The 17910-nt window shown below is 36.8% G+C and overlaps 1 protein-coding gene and 1 long non-coding RNA gene across 5 annotated transcripts; one reads left to right on the top strand and one right to left on the bottom strand.

Moving 5' to 3' along the window:
- Positions 1–598: 598 nt before the first annotated feature.
- Positions 599–17578, bottom strand: ATMAK3 (Acyl-CoA N-acyltransferases (NAT) superfamily protein). 4 transcript variants are annotated; one of them, XR_016110355.1, is made up of 7 exons: positions 16994–17093; positions 15626–15855; positions 15420–15530; positions 12686–12806; positions 3339–3394; positions 2805–3161; positions 599–920 (listed from the first exon to the last, which is right to left on the bottom strand). XR_016110355.1 is itself a non-coding variant. In XM_088979789.1 (6 exons), exons 2-6 carry the CDS (start codon positions 15776–15778, stop codon positions 2925–2927), a joined length of 678 nt encoding a protein of 225 aa, XP_088835915.1. In that variant the 5' UTR covers positions 15779–15855; positions 16994–17578; the 3' UTR covers positions 2522–2924. The 4 variants fall into 4 exon arrangements, 2 of the variants coding, with proteins under 2 accessions (XP_088835915.1, XP_088835916.1); XM_088979789.1 differs by lacking the exon at positions 599–920 and having other exon boundaries at positions 2522–3161; positions 16994–17578; XR_016110356.1 differs by lacking the exons at positions 15420–15530; positions 15626–15855; positions 16994–17093 and adding an exon at positions 13152–13624.
- Positions 14608–15654, top strand: LOC148862320 (uncharacterized). Its single transcript, XR_016110357.1, has 3 exons — positions 14608–14758; positions 14924–15129; positions 15284–15654. It is a non-coding gene; the product is annotated as an uncharacterized LOC148862320 (long non-coding RNA).
- Positions 17579–17910: the final 332 nt, after the last annotated feature.

Here is a 17910-nt window from a genome sequence, read left to right as displayed (position 1 = left end):
TATGAACGCCAGAAGGCATTCGGATATAGCTATTGCCATATATGTGCTACATGGCAATATATATGAATGTCATGTGACATTTAAATGTAATTAACGGCATGTTGGTGCTACATGACTGCATATATAAATGCAATATGGCATTTAAGCATATTCATTGACACATGTGGCATATGCTGGTAGACATGGATGTCATGTAATGCGCAAATGTATTGTCTTGTTCTATCTAAATGTCAACATTTATATTTACTTTAAAAATTATGCTTTTAAAAAGTTTTCATTCAAATAGTTTTTGAAGTAAAAGTGTGAAAGTAAAGGTATTGCACATGCTTTGTACCTTCTTACTATCAAGAAAGTATATTGCCAAACAAGGCTTTAGTAATAGAAGCAAAAGAGGGAAAGAAACAAGGATTTGATATTCTACTTTTCTTCCATATTCTTGATTAGGTTTTAAGGAGTAAGTCTTGAAATGAAGGAGAGAATTCTTGTCAATGTTAAAGGAAGAGGTCATAAAAGGGTTGAAGAATACAAATTTGTGAGAAATATGGACTGTGGCATCATACGAGTGTCATTTATACATTTATGTGACTAATAATTGCCATTTACGGTTGAAAGGTCAAACTTGCCATTTTAGGTAGAAATAACAATTTATATTCATAAACTCAAAACAAATTATAAAACACGCACACACAAAAAAAAAAAACAGATGAAGTCACATTACAACAAGACCAACTAAAGGAAAAGACAATAAAAAATTCTACCATCTTCAAAAGCTGACAACATCTTTCAGCCAAGAATTTGACACCAATCAGCGTTTCAGAGCAACACAGGCCCTTCTGAACTGCTAAATGTGCTGCATTGTTCAAACTTCTACAAATTTTTGAGAAAGGTACATTAAACTTTCTGCTCACATGAACGATGTCCTGCACATACAAAACGTTACCCATAGGGCTACGGTTACCATCACTTTCTATAACAATTGTAGATAAAATTAGATTACTTGCTAGCTCAGAGTCTCAACTACAGCTAAAGCTTCAGATAGGGCCGGAGAGGATGCCCTACAGGGACCAAAACAGACAGCTAAGGCACCTCCCAAAACTGTTCCTAGTAACAACACCAAAAGCATCAATCCGATCCGATTTGAAATAAAGGCTGCCCCTGAGAAAGGGGCACTACTTTATACCAACCAAAGAAAGTTCAAATCTCAGCTTTCTCCACCCTTCTTCGGTTGTCACACAAAGCCAACCATGCTCTCTTCTATTGTTATTTTGCCCATTGCATCTGGTTTGGCAGTGGATTGAGTTTGAGAATTCAGAACCCAAATCCACATGAAAGCTTCGGTAGTCGGACAGCAGAAGAGATGATACGTCTTTTGAAGAGGATTGCTTCAACGATATTTCTAGGACACCTCTGCAGCCATCCTTTTTAATTCAACTATTTCTTAATGTTTCCTAAGTGTATCTGGTAGTTCCATACTTCTTATAAGCTATTAAAATAATTTCTTATAAACTACTTTGATCTGATTTGGAGATCTTAGATTAGATCATTGGGTTTGAAATCTATCAAACTTGATCAGATTCGGGTTTACGCCTTCATTTTTTAAAAAATGAAAGAAATCTAGACAAAATGCATGGTGCATGAACAATATTGTGAAAGAAAAAAAAAAAGTGAACCAATGATAAAACATGTCACAATTGACATCTTTAAAATTTTTAGTCTTATTGGCAATTATACCTTGTAAAATAAGAATGAATATATTGTAAAACATGAATTAATGAAAAGTAGACTGTGTGACATTTTAACATAATCAGATGCAAATTGTAAAGATTATAAAATCTAATCTCATAAAATGGATCATCTAAATCTGAGATAATATATACTACTATTAAAATTGTGAATGGTAGTGCCAAAATTTTATTCGACTAAAGTATCTCAAATTTTGAATTTAGTCCATCTCTAATTAATGACTTGAACAACCACTTTTCTCTTCATTCAAATCCCTCCCGTTAGGTATTATATCTCAAGTATTAATTATCATTAATATTCATCGAATCCTATTCTTAACTATAATACTCTTATTTTTTAATTTGCTCCATCTCTAATTGTGAGAGTATGGAATGTAATTTGAACTACTACATTTCTCCTCATTAATTCCAAAATCTAACATTTAGGGTTTTAATTTCCGTTCTTCAATTGGATTAATTAACCATATTAGGGAAAACTAAGTGTGACAAAGAACAATTGTTTTTATTAAAAATAGAAATAAAAAACAAATTTATAACCCACCCAAAAATGAAGTTATTTTCCTGTTTGGTGGTGAGTCAACAATTCAACCTTTTGGGTTAAATATGCAAACCCTAGTTGTCATAATTAAATAATAAAAAAATAAAAACACAAAAATATAAGAAATACAAAAAATTATAGAAAACATTTGATTACATCTCTAATATCGTATATTCATCATATTGAATGAAATAAATGTGACAAATAAGAATAATTTTTATAGACAAAAATATAAAAAATCTATATAAAACTTTGGAAACATTTTATTTACTATCACCATCATCATCAAAAATTGTCACATGCAAAGCACATGCACACTTACTAGTTGAATCAAATGTTGGATCAGGATTCATACAAAGTCTATTGATGGCCCCTAAATGAAAAATTGGAAGTGAATGATATATGGGATGCAATCACCCATTAAAGGACATAGAAACTTACAAAGATAACACTTACACTTTCATTAACACAAGAACAAAAAACCAGCAGAAAAAAGGCCATTACCCAATGCTGGTCACAGATACCTGGGGTTTAGGGAGGTATGGACTGGATTCTCATTCTTGTTGGACCGAGATTCCACCGTTACACCAAGCAATACAAGGAGAAATAAATGAACAGCTGTGTTCGATCTTGAACTATTTACTCTAATAATGTTGAGAGCTTCCTTCCGGTGGTCTGTTACTATCGTGTAGAAGACTGTTGTCCTTGTTTGCAGCCATAAGCAGGGCAGGGTTCATCTCTGGGCGGGGCAACAATAACTTAAGCCGGAATGCATCAACTCCATTCAGGTAGTACCGGAAAAGCCTTTTTGCCCTTATAAAACCAAGACGACCATATAATGCAAGGGCTCCCTTGTTTGTCACCTCAGCTTCCAAAGTTACCTACAAAGAAGAGCATAAAATATTTACACTTGATAAGGTGACAACCTTAGAAGGAAAAAAAAGACCGAAGTTGAAAATCCTTCTTCCTTTCAGATGAAATAATCAGAATTACATCCACCTAAGAAAGGATTAGGAAAGAATCCATTGTACAAATTTAAAAGCCATAGAGTAGCATACCTCTTCACACCCTGATTCCATCATCACTTTAATAGATCTAGTTACAAGTTCTGTAGCTGCAAAATCGAGAAAGTTCAATTTGATTTAAAGAGAGCAAATAGTACAATCAAATGCTGCCCCATAAATTTGACAAACATAAGAGACCTCATTTAATGAAATCGCTTTAATTTCCTTCCATGCAATTAGACAAACTTGTAAACTTTCTGAAATGGCATCTCCAAAATAACCATCTACAGATTTTTTTTTTTGAAAGAAGGTAAAGTATGATTATATTAATAACTGGTCCTTTGTACAACGAGAATCTGTACAAAAAAGGACCTCAAAAAAAGTCCACTCTCAAAAAAGTATGATCAGAAGTAACATCTTTGAAATCAGAATGCATTGACGACCAGCTCCTAATGGCATCTATGGCTAAATTAATGACCACGGCTTCAGAAGAGGATTTCTTCTCAAACAGCTTTCTATTTCTTTCTGACAACACAACCCATAGCGCTGCTGGAGAGAATTGTCTCGGGCGAACTTTGCATTCCTTATACACCCTCTGATATGCAAATTGCTGATGTTTTGACAAAAGGACTGTCTTCAGTGAAGTTCCTTGGCTTACTTGGCAAGCTAAACATGACTGACATCCATGCTTAGCTTGAGGGTGAGTGTTGGATTGAGTGGTTAAGTGTTGGTGGGCTTATTTATCTTTTATGTTTCAGTTCTACAGTTTGTTATGGGCCTAAACCTGTTTTATTTTATTATGTCTAGGTGTCCCATCACTAATCAGGGGCATTCTAGTCTATTCCTGTAATATCTTATTGTTAATATATATAATAGCTTCTAGGGCCGGCTGAAAATACATTTTCACCCATTCACAAGCTTCTTCTCTTCTTCTTCTTCTACTGCTGTACTTCAGCAAACACCTCCCACTTCTTAACCTGGAGTCAATTAATTCATTTGGAATAAGAACTCCATCATGAATTTGTTTATTATGAACAAAGGCACCTTGGTGAGGTGAAATCAGAGATTCCATCACAGCTCTTAGCCTTGTTGCCAGTACTTTGGCAAGGATTTTGTATACACTACCAATCAGGCTTAATGGCCTAAAATCCTTCATCTCTTTAGCTCTGCTTTTTTTAGGGATCAGAGAAAGGAAAGTGGCATTTAGACTTCTCTCTAAAGTAGCTGATTCATAAAACTCCTCCAAAACTTTCAACAGTTCTGTTTTAATTAGTTCCCAGAATTTCTTGTAGAAAAGGATAGTAAATCCATCTGGTCCAGGGGCCTTTCCCCCTTCCAAACTGTCAATAGCCTCCTTAACTTCTCTTTCCAAGAAAGGTTTTTCTAGATCCTTGGCCTGCTGATCTGTGAGGGTGTCAAACTGAATACCATTCAGCTTTGGTCTTCGTTTGCAAGGTTCGCTGAAAAGGATTTTTGAAGAAGAATTCACAAGCTTCAGCAATTTCTTTTTCTTGAGATAGTCTTATCTCACACCTCTAGCTGGTTTATGGAATTTAGCCTTCTTCTAGCATTAGCTAACTTGTGAAAGAAAGCTGAATTGCTATCTCCTTCTTTTAGCCACATAACCCTTGGCCTTTGTCTCCATTTAATTTCATTTTGGTAAGCTAAGGATTCATAATCCTTCATTGCCCCTGCCCTTCACTTTCTCTTCTCCTCATCCAAAGTTCCAGTTTCCTCTTCTGCATCCAAATCAGCAATTAATTTCATGCAAAAGTCCTTTTTCTCCTCATCTTTCCTTGATCATTCTTTCTGCCACTGTTTTAGTTTAGCTTTCAGCCACTGGAGTTTTTTAAAAAACACACGGCTGGCTGTGCCTTCGAAGAAACTTTCGGCCCACCATTGCTGGATATTGGAAACCAGCTCCTCTGATTCCAGCCAACAGTGTTCAAGTCTAAAGAGGGGTGAAAATTTTCTTAAACCACCTGTGTCTAATAGAAGTGGAATGTGGTCAGGAACAAATCTTGGAAGGGCTTCCTGCTTTGAGTTGGGGAAGGCATCTTCTCAATCAGTAGAGATCAAGAATCTGTCTAGTCTTACCAATGAAGACCTATCTTGATTATTGGTCCAGGTATACCTAGCTCCAGAGAGGGGCAAATTGATTAGCTCCCAATTTTGAATAAAATCCTTGAATAGATTCATGCCTTCGTTTCTCCTTTTACAACCTTTCTTGTCTTCTGGGAGCATCCATCAGCTGGTAGGAGCACTGCGAGAGGTTCTGGAGTGTGTTGCAACTGTGTTTGACATAGCGGTGGAAAATCTTCTTTTTCTCCAACGTCTTCCACTGCTGTAGCTACCATTGCCATGCTATTTTGTTCCTTCAAACTCGCCGTCATGCCCTTTTCCTTCTCTTCCCAGCCTCTGACTGCATCTGAGAATGACTTGGCTTGAACAGGGTCCTTCAGAATAATTGACCTACCCCTTGCCTTTGGACTTTTACTGGAGGAACCTTCTTCTTCACCAGCTTCACCCGAGCCTGATAGGACATTCTCATACAGAGTATCACCGCTTCTCTCACTATTGCATTGATACACAGCGTCCCATCTCTCCTAAAAGCTTGATCCTTCTCCATCGAATACAGTATCTTCCGTCTCTGAGGAGGACGAAGCCGAAAACACATTTTGGGCTTTCCCTTTACCGATTGATGTTGGGCTTCCGATTGATGTTTTGGGCTGGGATTTTAAAATGGACTGGGCCTGGGTTAAAAGAATGGGCAGGCTTGTCCTTTTTCCTGAAATTGCGGGCTTCAAAGCCCAACTCCTGAGTGTGATTTTTTAGCCGGTCTGCTACTGCATCAGCCAGCTTATCTACCAAGGCCATGTCAGAATATTTCAAACTAAAGGGATTTGAAATTTGAAACCAACCCGGCCTTGTCCTTTTTCCTTTGTCAGACGCACGAAACTCCTGACCGTAGGATTTGTTTGAAGGTCTAGGCTAGGATTTCACCTTCTTCTTTTCCTCCTCTCCACTTTCTTCCATCCTTCTTCCTCCTGACCTCCGGCGAGTTCTGCACTTTGCTGGTTACCAGAAGTGTAGACAGGAGCAATCTCCATGTCTTCTTTCTCCAAATATTCCAACACTGCCTGTGCTTTTTCCTTGGTTGATTTCCCTGTTAAAATCTGAGACAGTCCATGCCTATTGAGACTACCTCTTTGTAATCCGCTGGGGTTTTCATTTTTTCAGCTTTGATTTCCGGCCAGACCGTAACTGCATACATTGTCTCCCCAACCACTATGTTAACTGCTTGTGGAGACAGCCCCATCCATCGTACCTTTATTCTCATACATTCGAAAGATTCCCTGAAGCCTCTTGAGTCGCCCACTTCCATGAAACCCCCACATATCTCCAACTTTCCATCCTATTTCGTTATTCCACAAATGTACCAGGAGGCCGGACACTCTAAACCAAAAGCGTCCCTGCATATCCTCTCTTTTCTGCCAAACCTTGGTGTACTCCATCCAGGGTTCTAGGTGCAAAAGTGCTCCCCCAAAACACCTTGCACCGGTATTCAAAATTCTCCGAGCTTCTTCCTTAGAGGTTAGGAAGAACAGCCAATTTTCTCTATCCAGACACCTCATGTCGAAGCCCTGATTACATCTCCACACTCTTGAAGACCAGGAACGTACTTCCTCCATATCAAGTTCTTTCCAGTCGAAACTTCCTACCAAACAAGATTGCAGGAACTCGGATCGTTCCAGCGTGCTTTTCCCGTCCAGTTCCAGGAAAAAGGATTTGGAGTAGCTTTGATTAGCACTTCACCCTGTGAAGGCCAAAGCTGGAGTGTTGAAGATCTTCTCAGTCCTTGAAATCCTCTTCCCTTCTGCGTATTTCTGAGAAAACGACAGTAGCCCCAAAGAATACGTCATTTTTGGCCCAGCCCCATCGGGGGCTGGGGACCCCCTTGCCTCCGATTAACCGCTGCCATCTCCAGTTGGATTAACATTATTTGTCATCTAACTGATGTTGAGTTGGTCATATACAACACAAATTATGTGAAAAAATCAAATATACTTTAGTTTCTATCGCAAATCAAGTATAACAATCCATTAGGAGAATTAACACCTAAACCTCAAATGTGTGGTAGAAATTTCTACCCATGATATAGAGTAAATGAGATGCCCAAAATTGCTAAATGACAACTAGACAACAAATTAATGGATTTGAATTGGCAAAAGATGAAAAATAACTAACCTATCTTCTTTTTGTAGATGATTGTTTTTATTTTGCAAAGCAGATTTGAATTCCCACTAAAATCTAAAAGAAATTGAGACAATTTGACTAGCTGTTGGGGCAAAGAATAAATATAAATAAATAATAGATATGATCATAGGCCAGGCCAGGTTTTTACTGGATATTAATGGCCTTGAGACCTGCTTGGGTCTGGCCCAACCCACACCCTGAGCCTGACAATACATGTCCCCAGCATATAGAGATTTCACCAAGTGTGCTAGCCCATCAACACAAAGATCAGCCAAATGGAGAAGGATTTGGCACTTAGATGCACCATAACGTTTACAATTATTCCTATGGAATTACTATAATGAAGCAGTGCACACCAAACATAGGATATGGAGCCTAAGAAGAAAAGGGGAGACATCCTGCTCTTTGTACAATGAGCAAATGGAAACTCAACGCCACCTCTTTTTTGAATGTAACTTCACTAGGGCTGTCTGGTTGAGGCCCAAGTTGGTCTCAATTCAGACAAGTTGCAATGTTGCATAGAAGAGAAGGGGTCTATATTTTATACTGGTGGTATGATAATAATAATAATGATGATAAATTCTTGAAGAGGAACCACATGGTTTGCGTCTCTGCTTTAATAAGAAGCATTTGGGATGAACAAAATGAAATTCTCTTCAAGAGCAATAACCTGGATCCATTATCAGTTATGGTTTGAGCAGAAGCATACTTTCAACTGGCAGTTGACTATGGCAAGCAATTAGGAATCACACCCTTCCACTGCCGAACTATAAGTCTATAACACTCCTTGCTTTAGAATATTTATAGATGGTTCATGTGACAGGCCCAGATCTCCTGCAAGCAAAAAACTCTGCACATACATCATCCAGTACATGCATGTTAAAATCATAGGGAGATGTTCTCAATGTGTGGTTGTTGCTGCATAAGGGCAACTATGTAAAGACAACTCATCAAATGAAGCTGACATCTGGGCAATCATCCAACGCTTGAGGAAGCTGATCAATTGGACATGAAAGAAGCTTTTTTGTTTGCGGATAAAGGAAGTTCAATGGACAGAACAAGCCCTAATTGATCATATACAGGACCTAACATCCTTTTTTAGTAAATCTATCTTTTGTTTATATAAATAGGGCAAGGAACAAAATGGCCCATGTAATGGCAAATATGGTGATAAGAATGAAGTCAAATCTCTCTCTCTCTCTCTCTCTCTCTCTCTCTCTCTTACTTGTAGGCACTACTAGAAAACTCATGCAATGGGTAAATTAAGATAACATTTTGTTTTATCCTATCAATGAACTGCTTCCTTATCCCCCCTCCCCCCAAATAAAAAAAAAAAAAACATTAGGGATCTTGCCATTCTGGTTTGTTTAGTACTATGTGTTGTTAAATTATGAGCACTTAAATTATTTCTTACTACTTCCACCCAAGTCCTTTCCAATCTGCTCCTTCAACTCTGCTAGTGTGAGCATGTCTTACACTACTGATCTCAAGATAACAGGGTTGTGTTAGGTTGGCGGCCAGCATTAAAGCTTTTGTCAAACTCAAACAATACAAAATAAAGATGAAAACTCATAGCTTTGGGATGTGTAATAGTCCTGAATCCACACAAATCTAAGAATGCATGACATTCACAACCCAGGCACACATTAAGGAATTGCTCTACAAATATATTTAAAGATCACACATATAACCACGAGTTGTTAAAATTCAACCAATAACACACATTAAACAGTACAACATTCACAACAATGATACTCATGAAAAAACTTTAGCAGCTCTACGATGTTCGTGGTCATTGGTTTTATTTGCAGAGGAACATCTTGCATTTCTTTGTTGCTATATTCTTTAATTCTACAGATATAAGGAGACAACTCATTTTGAGATTTAGTAGAGTTGGGCAGACTCATGTTGAGCATTTGTTAAAATTTCAATGCATAAATTCTTGAAATCAGGTAACCCCGAGGCTCCGACTTGCACCCCTAAGATTTGGACATTTGGTGCATTTAAATGGTTGCTTTAGTTCTTGTTCCTTGTTGCCCTATTCATCAATCTCACAGTTATTTAGGAGGTGACCATTGACCCAACTTATAACATGATGCTCTCCTTTGAGTATTGTTTACATCATTATTATCATCTAAGCCCTTTTGTTATGAATGATTATTATCATTTAAGCCTTGTCCCAACTATATGGGGTCAGCTACATGAATCTTGTTTCGCAGTTCCCTTCTGTTCAGTGCCATATCCATCGTTAAATTATGGGTGCTTAATCATTTCTTATTACTTCCATCCAAGTCCTTTTTTTCTCTGCCCCCTAGCTCTTCTAGCCCCTTGAACTTGTAAGCGATCACTTTTTCTAACAACTGCTGTAAAAGGTCTTATATATATGTAATGTAATTAAACCATCTCAATCTACTTTCTATCATCACCTATTGGAGCTACTCCTAGCTTCCTTCATATGACTTACTTTCTAACCCTGTCCTTTCTAGTTTTACCACTCATCCAAGCGTTCACATTTCTGCCACACTCATTTTTTGGGCAAGCTGTCTGTTAACTGCATAACACTCTTCTCCACACAACATAGCTGGCCTTACAACTGTTTTATAGAATTTTTCTTTTGCCCATCCTACTCTAATTCTATGGATGACATCCTCTTCAATTTCTCCTTTGTTATGAATTATTGAACTAAGGTACTAGAAGAGGTCACATTAAGCTATCTCTTGGTATCCAAGCCTAAGTTTATCCTGGTTTGTGCTCCTATTAATCTATTATTATTAAATTTACATTGCATATATTCTTCTTTAGACCTACTTATTTTAAAACCTCTTGTTTGTAATGCGGTTGTCCATAAACCTAATTTTGCATTTAATCATTCACTAGTTTCATCAATTAATACTATGTCATCAATAAACATTAGGCACCATGGGATCTCTTCTTGAATATGTTTAGTCAATTCATCTATGACTTGTGCAAATAAACAAGGACTAAGGGCTGAACCTTGGTGGAAGACTCATTGTAACTGTAAAATCTGATGTCTCTCCCACAAGTGTTCTAGCATTGGTTTTTACACTCATACATATCCTTAATTAGGTCCATATGCCCATTTGGGACTCCTTTCTTTTCCAAAACCACCATATTACCTATCTAAGGACTCTATCATGCTTTCTCTAGATCAATGAAAAAATACAGATCTCTCTTCTTCATAAGCCCAAATTGGCTTCTGAAATATTTATTTTAACCAGTTAAACCCAAAATAAAAACTGAAAAATCTAAAAACATAGTGAAACAGCAAAGTTAAAAGGACAAAAAAATGTGTGCAGAAATGCATATGCTGAGATGGATGCGTGGAAAAATTAGAAAAGATATGGTCAGAAATGAAGTCATTTGAAGGTACCTAGGAGTAGCTCCAAAAGGTGATAAAATGAAAGAAAGTAAACTAAGGCCCCGGTTGGCAAGTCTTTCCATGTGGTCTACCGGCTATTTAGAAGCCCGGATGTATACTACACAATTTCATCCGGATGTTGCGGATATGGGATGTGTATTGGAATGAATTCCTACAAGAGGATGTTCCCGTTGAAGGAGAGGGAGGGATGTTCCATGGTGTAGCACAGACTCCAATTGACATAGGTTCACAGGCCACTAGACGGATGGAACAAGTTAGAGTTGAAATCATGTTCAAGTAGGCTAGGAACCTTACTTGAACAAGATCCAGGGCTGAACGTTTCTAGCCCAGCCTGATCTACAACATATGTATATATTATACATGTACTATATAAGCATATATGTGTTTGTTATTTTATTATATATGTTATACATTTTTTTATCATACATATAGCAGGGCCAAGCTGGTTGTTAGATACAAGGTTTACACTATTTTTCTTCTACTTATTTATTATTTTATTTTAAGTGATCCCTATTGTGGTTTTATCTGCGCTACTCTTACCCAGACGATCTCTCTTGTTATTTTACTTGTGTTGCATGGACAATTCAAAATGGGTATCTTGTCCATGTTAGAAACATCGCCTTCTAGTGTAAATTTTGATATCCCAAAGTTGTCCATAGAATGTCCTTGCCATGCCTATGTAACGCAAGACTTTATTGCTCATTTGCACATATTATTCATTTATCATTTTGAAGTTTTATTCTTAACGGCTGCAAAGCACACCACCTGCATAACTTCTTTTGCTTTTCTAACCTTTTTTCCCTTTGTGAGTAGGGATTGCTCATTGCTTTATTATAGGTACTTCTAGGTCAAGGGGTTTCTTCCTCACAAAATTAGAAGTTAGTTTGTATTTATCTATCTGATTCAAGCATAGGGTACCTTGCCAACTAATCAGGATAGTCGCAAGTACTCATTTCTAGACCCACTAGCTATTTGAGGTAATCATTGTGTGTTGCTCGGTAATTGGTATAATGGTGAAAACTTGGGCTGACAAGTGACAAGCATGGGAAAGTGGGTTTGAGCCAGCAGCCACTTTGTGAAAAAAAAAATGCCAAAGACTAGGTTTGTATGCAGTCCACCCCTCCCAAGACCCCAAATAGATAAGATCAACATTGGGTAATGGTCATTTTAGGTAATCACTGTGAACTGGTAGTGGCAACTTCTATCAACTATCATGACAAAAGTGCATGGAAGTATGCCTCAAATGTATATCTCTTTTATTTTTGGATAAGTAATACTTAATTGTGTATCATTATAGGGCAAAGAGCTGTTTTTTAATTTCCTATTTACTTATATTGGGCATCTTGCCGATAATACCATGCCTTTGCCAAACTATCCACTAATGACTTACAACATCTAGGCACCTAAAAAAGAAAATTAAGAATAGTAGTTTTGCTAAGATTGTCACATATAGACAGTTCAAAAACCTTCTCTTTTTTTTTTTGTCTTTTTTTTGAAGAAGGTAAAGTATTAACCCAATTTTGTTTATCATTGTTTCTTTATTGGGGGGATGGGGATGGGGGTGGTAATATACTGTACGCTGGCTTACCTTCTGTATAAGAACTTGCTGCACCTCATTATACTAAAAATTTGACCCCAAGTGTGGAAAAAAAAAAGAAAAAAGAAAAAAGAAAGCTCACACATGCAACTATAAAATTAAGAAATAAATAAATAAAATAGGAAATATGTTGATATAAAAGCCTACCGATCCCTTTCCCTCTGTAAGGTTTGATCACGACGAGCATCGCAATGTAACCTCTGAAAGTGTTCCGGTGCTCTCCCATCTTGCACACAACTGTTCCAACGCAATTACCTTTATGGAATGCCTGCAGGTCCATCAGAAAACCAAGTTGCAATCTTTCAATTAAATAAGCGAGAGATAATGCGAGAGGAAGGAAGAGAGAATCCATAAAAAGAACCAGCGAACGTTGTTTTATCAAGTTCAAATCTGAAATGGAAAAAAATATTCAAACCAAACCAAAAGGATCTAACGTTTCGTTAAATACCAAATCTAAAACAGAAGAAATAAAACAGGCGAATCGAAATAATCAAAACCTTCAACAAATTCATATCAGAAAAAGGAGCATAAATAACTAAATAAAAGCTGAAAACCAATGTAAAGAAGAACTCTAGAGAGAGAAAAACCCTGGGAATGAAGTAAGCGAACGAACCAGGAAAGATAGATGAGGCCATAGGTAGACGAAGTATCGGTAAGTAAAGATGGAGTAGGGCTCACTAAGTTCCTGGTCCACAAGGCGCATGATAAGGGGTAGGTGATGTTCACCCCCGTAGCTTACGTACTCTATCTCCGACGGCTGGAACTCTACGCTTGCTCCTTCCGCCTCTTCACTTGTCTTCGTCTCCATCTCTCTCTCTCTAGCTTTCTGCTCTCCACTTCAGTTCTCGCTTTGTTCTGCTATCGGCATTGGACGAAAGCAGGAAGACAGACAACATATGGGTCCAATTTGGGTCGGCCTTTTAAGAAATTAGCCCGGCCCACTTAGCTTTTAGGGCTTCAGCCCACATGCCTCTAGATGGGCTGTTATACTCTCTTATAGCCCATTTTTATGTCCAATGGATACTTATTAGTTATTACTAAGCATTCAGACCACGGTATGTGAAAATTTTAAGTTTATTGTTCCATCTGGTTCACAAACGCAACCGGACATTTTCATTTTGTTGGTAGTTTTAAAAATCAAAACCTATAAACCATGGTTCTAGAATAAGTAAAAACACTCTTTTTTAAAGTTCGATTAGGATACCAGAAAAACTCTTAACCAATCAAACTTGTATTGTCTTCCTTTTTTTAAAAGAAAAACTATAAAAAATAGCGAACACAATAACTCTTTTTTGAACAGCCAACCATACACCACCTTAGTTCATTTATTTATTCTCTATTTGCTTTCCTCTCTATAAAGTTGTCAATGTTGGGGCCCACCTTATAGAACCATGTCCAAAACCAATTACGTCGGGCTTGGTTCTTATTTTTGTGCCCCGATTTTCATTGGCTTGGGATAATGTATGTGTTTGGTTGCCTTCATGTTTATTAGATGGGCGTTTAATAAATAAACAATTTTTATTTTATTGTTTGGTTGAGCCTATTTTCAATGTTTCAAGAAACACCCCTTTACAATTCAGCACAATAAATGTTTTTTCATATTTTATTGTTTGGTGACATGTTTCAAGAACAGGCATATGAGTGTTTCAGTCTGATATTTTCACTTTGATATAGAATCTATTAGATAATCCAATGGTCCATATTACATATGCTTTTATTTTCATATTTTATTGATGTATATTATATAATTTATCAATTTTAAAATTTTAAAAAAAGAAGATAAAAAATAGCACCATTACGAGGGAGGGGGAGCATTCAATCACAAAACAAGCATGTGAATCACTTGAATTATTGATGGCTCACAATCACCAGTTTGTGTAAATAGAAGAGTTAATTCACAATCTGTTAAGCCACTGATGATGGACTGCATGAAGGCTATTGTGTCGTGCAGTCATGCCAAGTGCCAAGAGATTTATTGTTCTATATTCTTTCATGAAGAGACACCTGTCAAAGAAAGTGATGGTGTTTTTCTCTTCATGTAAATCGGTCAAATTTCACTCAGAAGGTTCATAAGTTCATGGCTTGCTCTTCCTGATACCAGAGGAGTTGCAAATTCTGAGTTATCTTAAGGTTTAGCATTTTTCATAAACAAGAAAACTACCTTCCCTGTTTCTTGCTTTATTTTAGGGATGGGGCGATGAATTTGATGGACAGATCTTAGTATGATCTTATTCTTTTCTTCTTCTTTTTTCTTAATTCATTGCAGTCAGTTAAAGTGGAGGAGAATCTAGTAACAAACCTTCCCTGTTTCTTATTCTTTTCTTCTCTTCATGTAAATCTTATTCTTTTCTCCTACTTCTTATATGTTTGGTAATTCTTTGGTAGTTAGCAATAAAGTGGAGGGATTGCAGTTGATCTGGAAATTGATGCAGGAGAATTTAGTAACAAACAACCATTACCTGCACCAGTCTGCTAAGGATGCATACAAATCATATATATCAGCATACAATTCGCATTATATGAAGTGGGTTCAGTGAAACCAACCCTTATGGAAGGAAGAAAGGTGAAGATGATAAACGACAATTTGTAAGGTACTAGCAGGATCTGGAGTGTTGGATAAATATGGTTCTGTTCTAATTTTTGGTAGAGGTGTCTTACCTCTCAGCCAAGTTCCAACTAAGTTGCTAACAAGTTTTGTCTTGCTTTTTGAAATATTTATCATCTTTTAATTTCTTGAGCCCCTAGAGCAATCAAGTCAGGGAAAGTTTTAAGTGTTGCAGAGCAGCCTAAAATCAGGCAAAACACCGAACTAAAAACAGAGCAGAACCTTGCCGAAGAAGAATGGTGGACGAAGAATAGAAATTAGAAGTTAGAAGTGCACCTTGCCGATGAAGAACAGCGGACGAAGAACAATCACCTTGTCGTTGAAGAACGGCGGACAATTCGCAAGCCAAAGAACTGCTGACGAAGCACCTTGCCGATGGTTATTGAGCTGCAAAAACAAGGAGAGATATCATGATTCGTTAGAAAAAAAACGCCTTGCCGGGGGCAAGGCGGGGGATTAATGGGTGTTCTCTGCGAACTTACTGGCGTCCACTGGTCGGCGTTACTGTGTTCCAAGAAAGAACTCCCCGTCTGCGGGTGGCGTCCACGGGCTTCAAAATAATGTTTTATTGTGAAAGGTAGATCCGCGTTGCACCGGATCAAAAATTTAAAACGCCACGTCAGATGACACATCATCGCCACATCAGAGGTGCGTTTCGTGAAACGGCTAACTGAGAATTTCTCACATCCTCCAACGGCTCCTTTCGCGAAAACTGATGAAAAAAACGTTTATGAGTATTTTTTCAATAAACGTTCGTATCAAACAAAAGTTCGTATCAATAGTTTCGAAGCCAATAAACATTTATTCCGCCAAATGTTGATATCGCTGAGGTCGCAGCGTTTTTTGTACTTTAAACATCCCTCTATATTTAGTACCGTTTATATTTATTGAATAAATATTTGTACTTTATATGCTAGTAAAATGGAGAAATACAATAATTGTAATCATTTATGACAACCGGACATCATTAGATACCATTTCAGCACAATAATGAATAAACGTCTGGCCGTTTGTAGAAGCTTTAAAAAATAATTTATACAAATGATTGACATAAACCAAAGTTCACTTCTATATATGCAAAAGAGCAAAAAAGATAAAATGCTCAAATGACACTTATGCGGCACTATCAATAAACGTTTACTAAATAATCATAAACGATACCAAACATCACCTATATAAGTATATGATGATATGTGTAAGTTAGTAAGTACGTCCAATATATATTGCAGTAAGACAATGGTACTCCATGATTATCTTTATAATTTTTTTATATTTTATGTATAGAAGGGTAAAGAATGCCCGTTTTGTTAACATTCATACTTATTATTTATTATTTTTCATTAGGTCAGATTAATTAATGCTAAACTAATTAGGTCAGCTTAATAAAAATAAAATGTTATATAACCAATAAACTATGACACAAGTAAAAGCTTATAATCAATCAACTCCTATCATAAAAGTGGTAATAAATCAACTTATTTTCATCAAAATTCATGTAGGCTTCCATTGATCAATGTTCTTTCAAGTGTCATACCTTTCAAATGTCACTAGATATTTATAAGGGCCTGTTGTTTTTTTTTGGGTTTTGAGAGGGGAAGTTGGTTAATGGGATTTTGGTTTCCATCGACCAAAATGCTCATGTTCTTTTATTTTTTTTCAGATTTATGTATGGTATATAGAAAATTTATTTTCCCAAGGTGAGTAAGTAATTTTCCTACTTGGAGGAAATTTGTCAACACTTTGATAGGACAAAAATGTACTTTTAAAATTTTAATAATAAATTTTTATGACTAAAACAATTATTTTCTTATTTATTTGAGAAATAAAAGAATATGGGTAAATGCACTTACCAAGTAACTTCCCAAAAGGGAACAAAGCCAAAAGGATTATCGACTTGTAGGTTTGCAGCCGTTAAATGATTAAATCAATAAGGGGATAATAGAAATATTGGGAAAAAAATATAGCTTAGAATGAAAGGTTATAGTTTTGAATGTAAAACGCAGCAGATTAGAATTAGAGTCTGAGAGTTCTGAGTATTAAAAATAAAAAAATGAAAAATGAAATTATAAGTTAAAACTTGCCCAACGAAAAGGCTAAAACATTGAATGTAAATCATGCAAAACTCAGATCCAATTGCAGGTCGCCGAAGATAATCACTGTAGTTTCCGACGCTAGATCTCACATTCAACGATGGTGGGGTTCTATTCTTCTAAAAGATAACTCCTCTTCCGTTTCTTCTCAGCAAATCCCTCCAAAACTCCATATCTGATTGCAAGTTGCCAGAGATAACCACTGCAGTTGCCGGCACTAAATCTCTCACTCAAAGATGGTGGGATCTCTGTTCTCTTCTTCTGAAAGACAAAAATTCCTCCTTTGTTTCTTCTCAGCGAAACCCTAAAATGAAAAGAGAAAGTAAAAGGAGGGTTGGGTTGGGCAAAGGGTCAGGACACGTCTGACATTTTAAAAAATTGTAAACCTAATCGTCACCGGCCAACCAGGTCATCTAGGTTGACGGTTCAACTGTCTTGGTTGATAATTTGTTGACTTGATCAACGATTTTTCATTAAAAGATGAATTTTAATGAAATCAAAACCGGAAATGTAGCTGGGTGACAGTTTGGGTAGTTCGACTGTTAGGGTCAACGACAGGTTAAAAACATTGGTGGAGAATGTTATTTAGGGGTGTTTGACAATATGTTTTTCTTTTGAGAAAAAGAAAACAACCACCACATGAGTAAAAGCAATATCAACCATTGTTGCTTGTGCTT

Source organism: Nelumbo lutea, chromosome 3 (genome assembly GCF_056320005.1).
Source record: "Nelumbo lutea isolate HS-2025 chromosome 3, American lotus-T2T, whole genome shotgun sequence".
Lineage (NCBI taxonomy): Eukaryota > Viridiplantae > Streptophyta > Magnoliopsida > Proteales > Nelumbonaceae > Nelumbo > Nelumbo lutea.
Note: the sequence above shows the minus strand (reverse complement) of the source record. Positions and strands in the feature narration are given on the sequence as shown.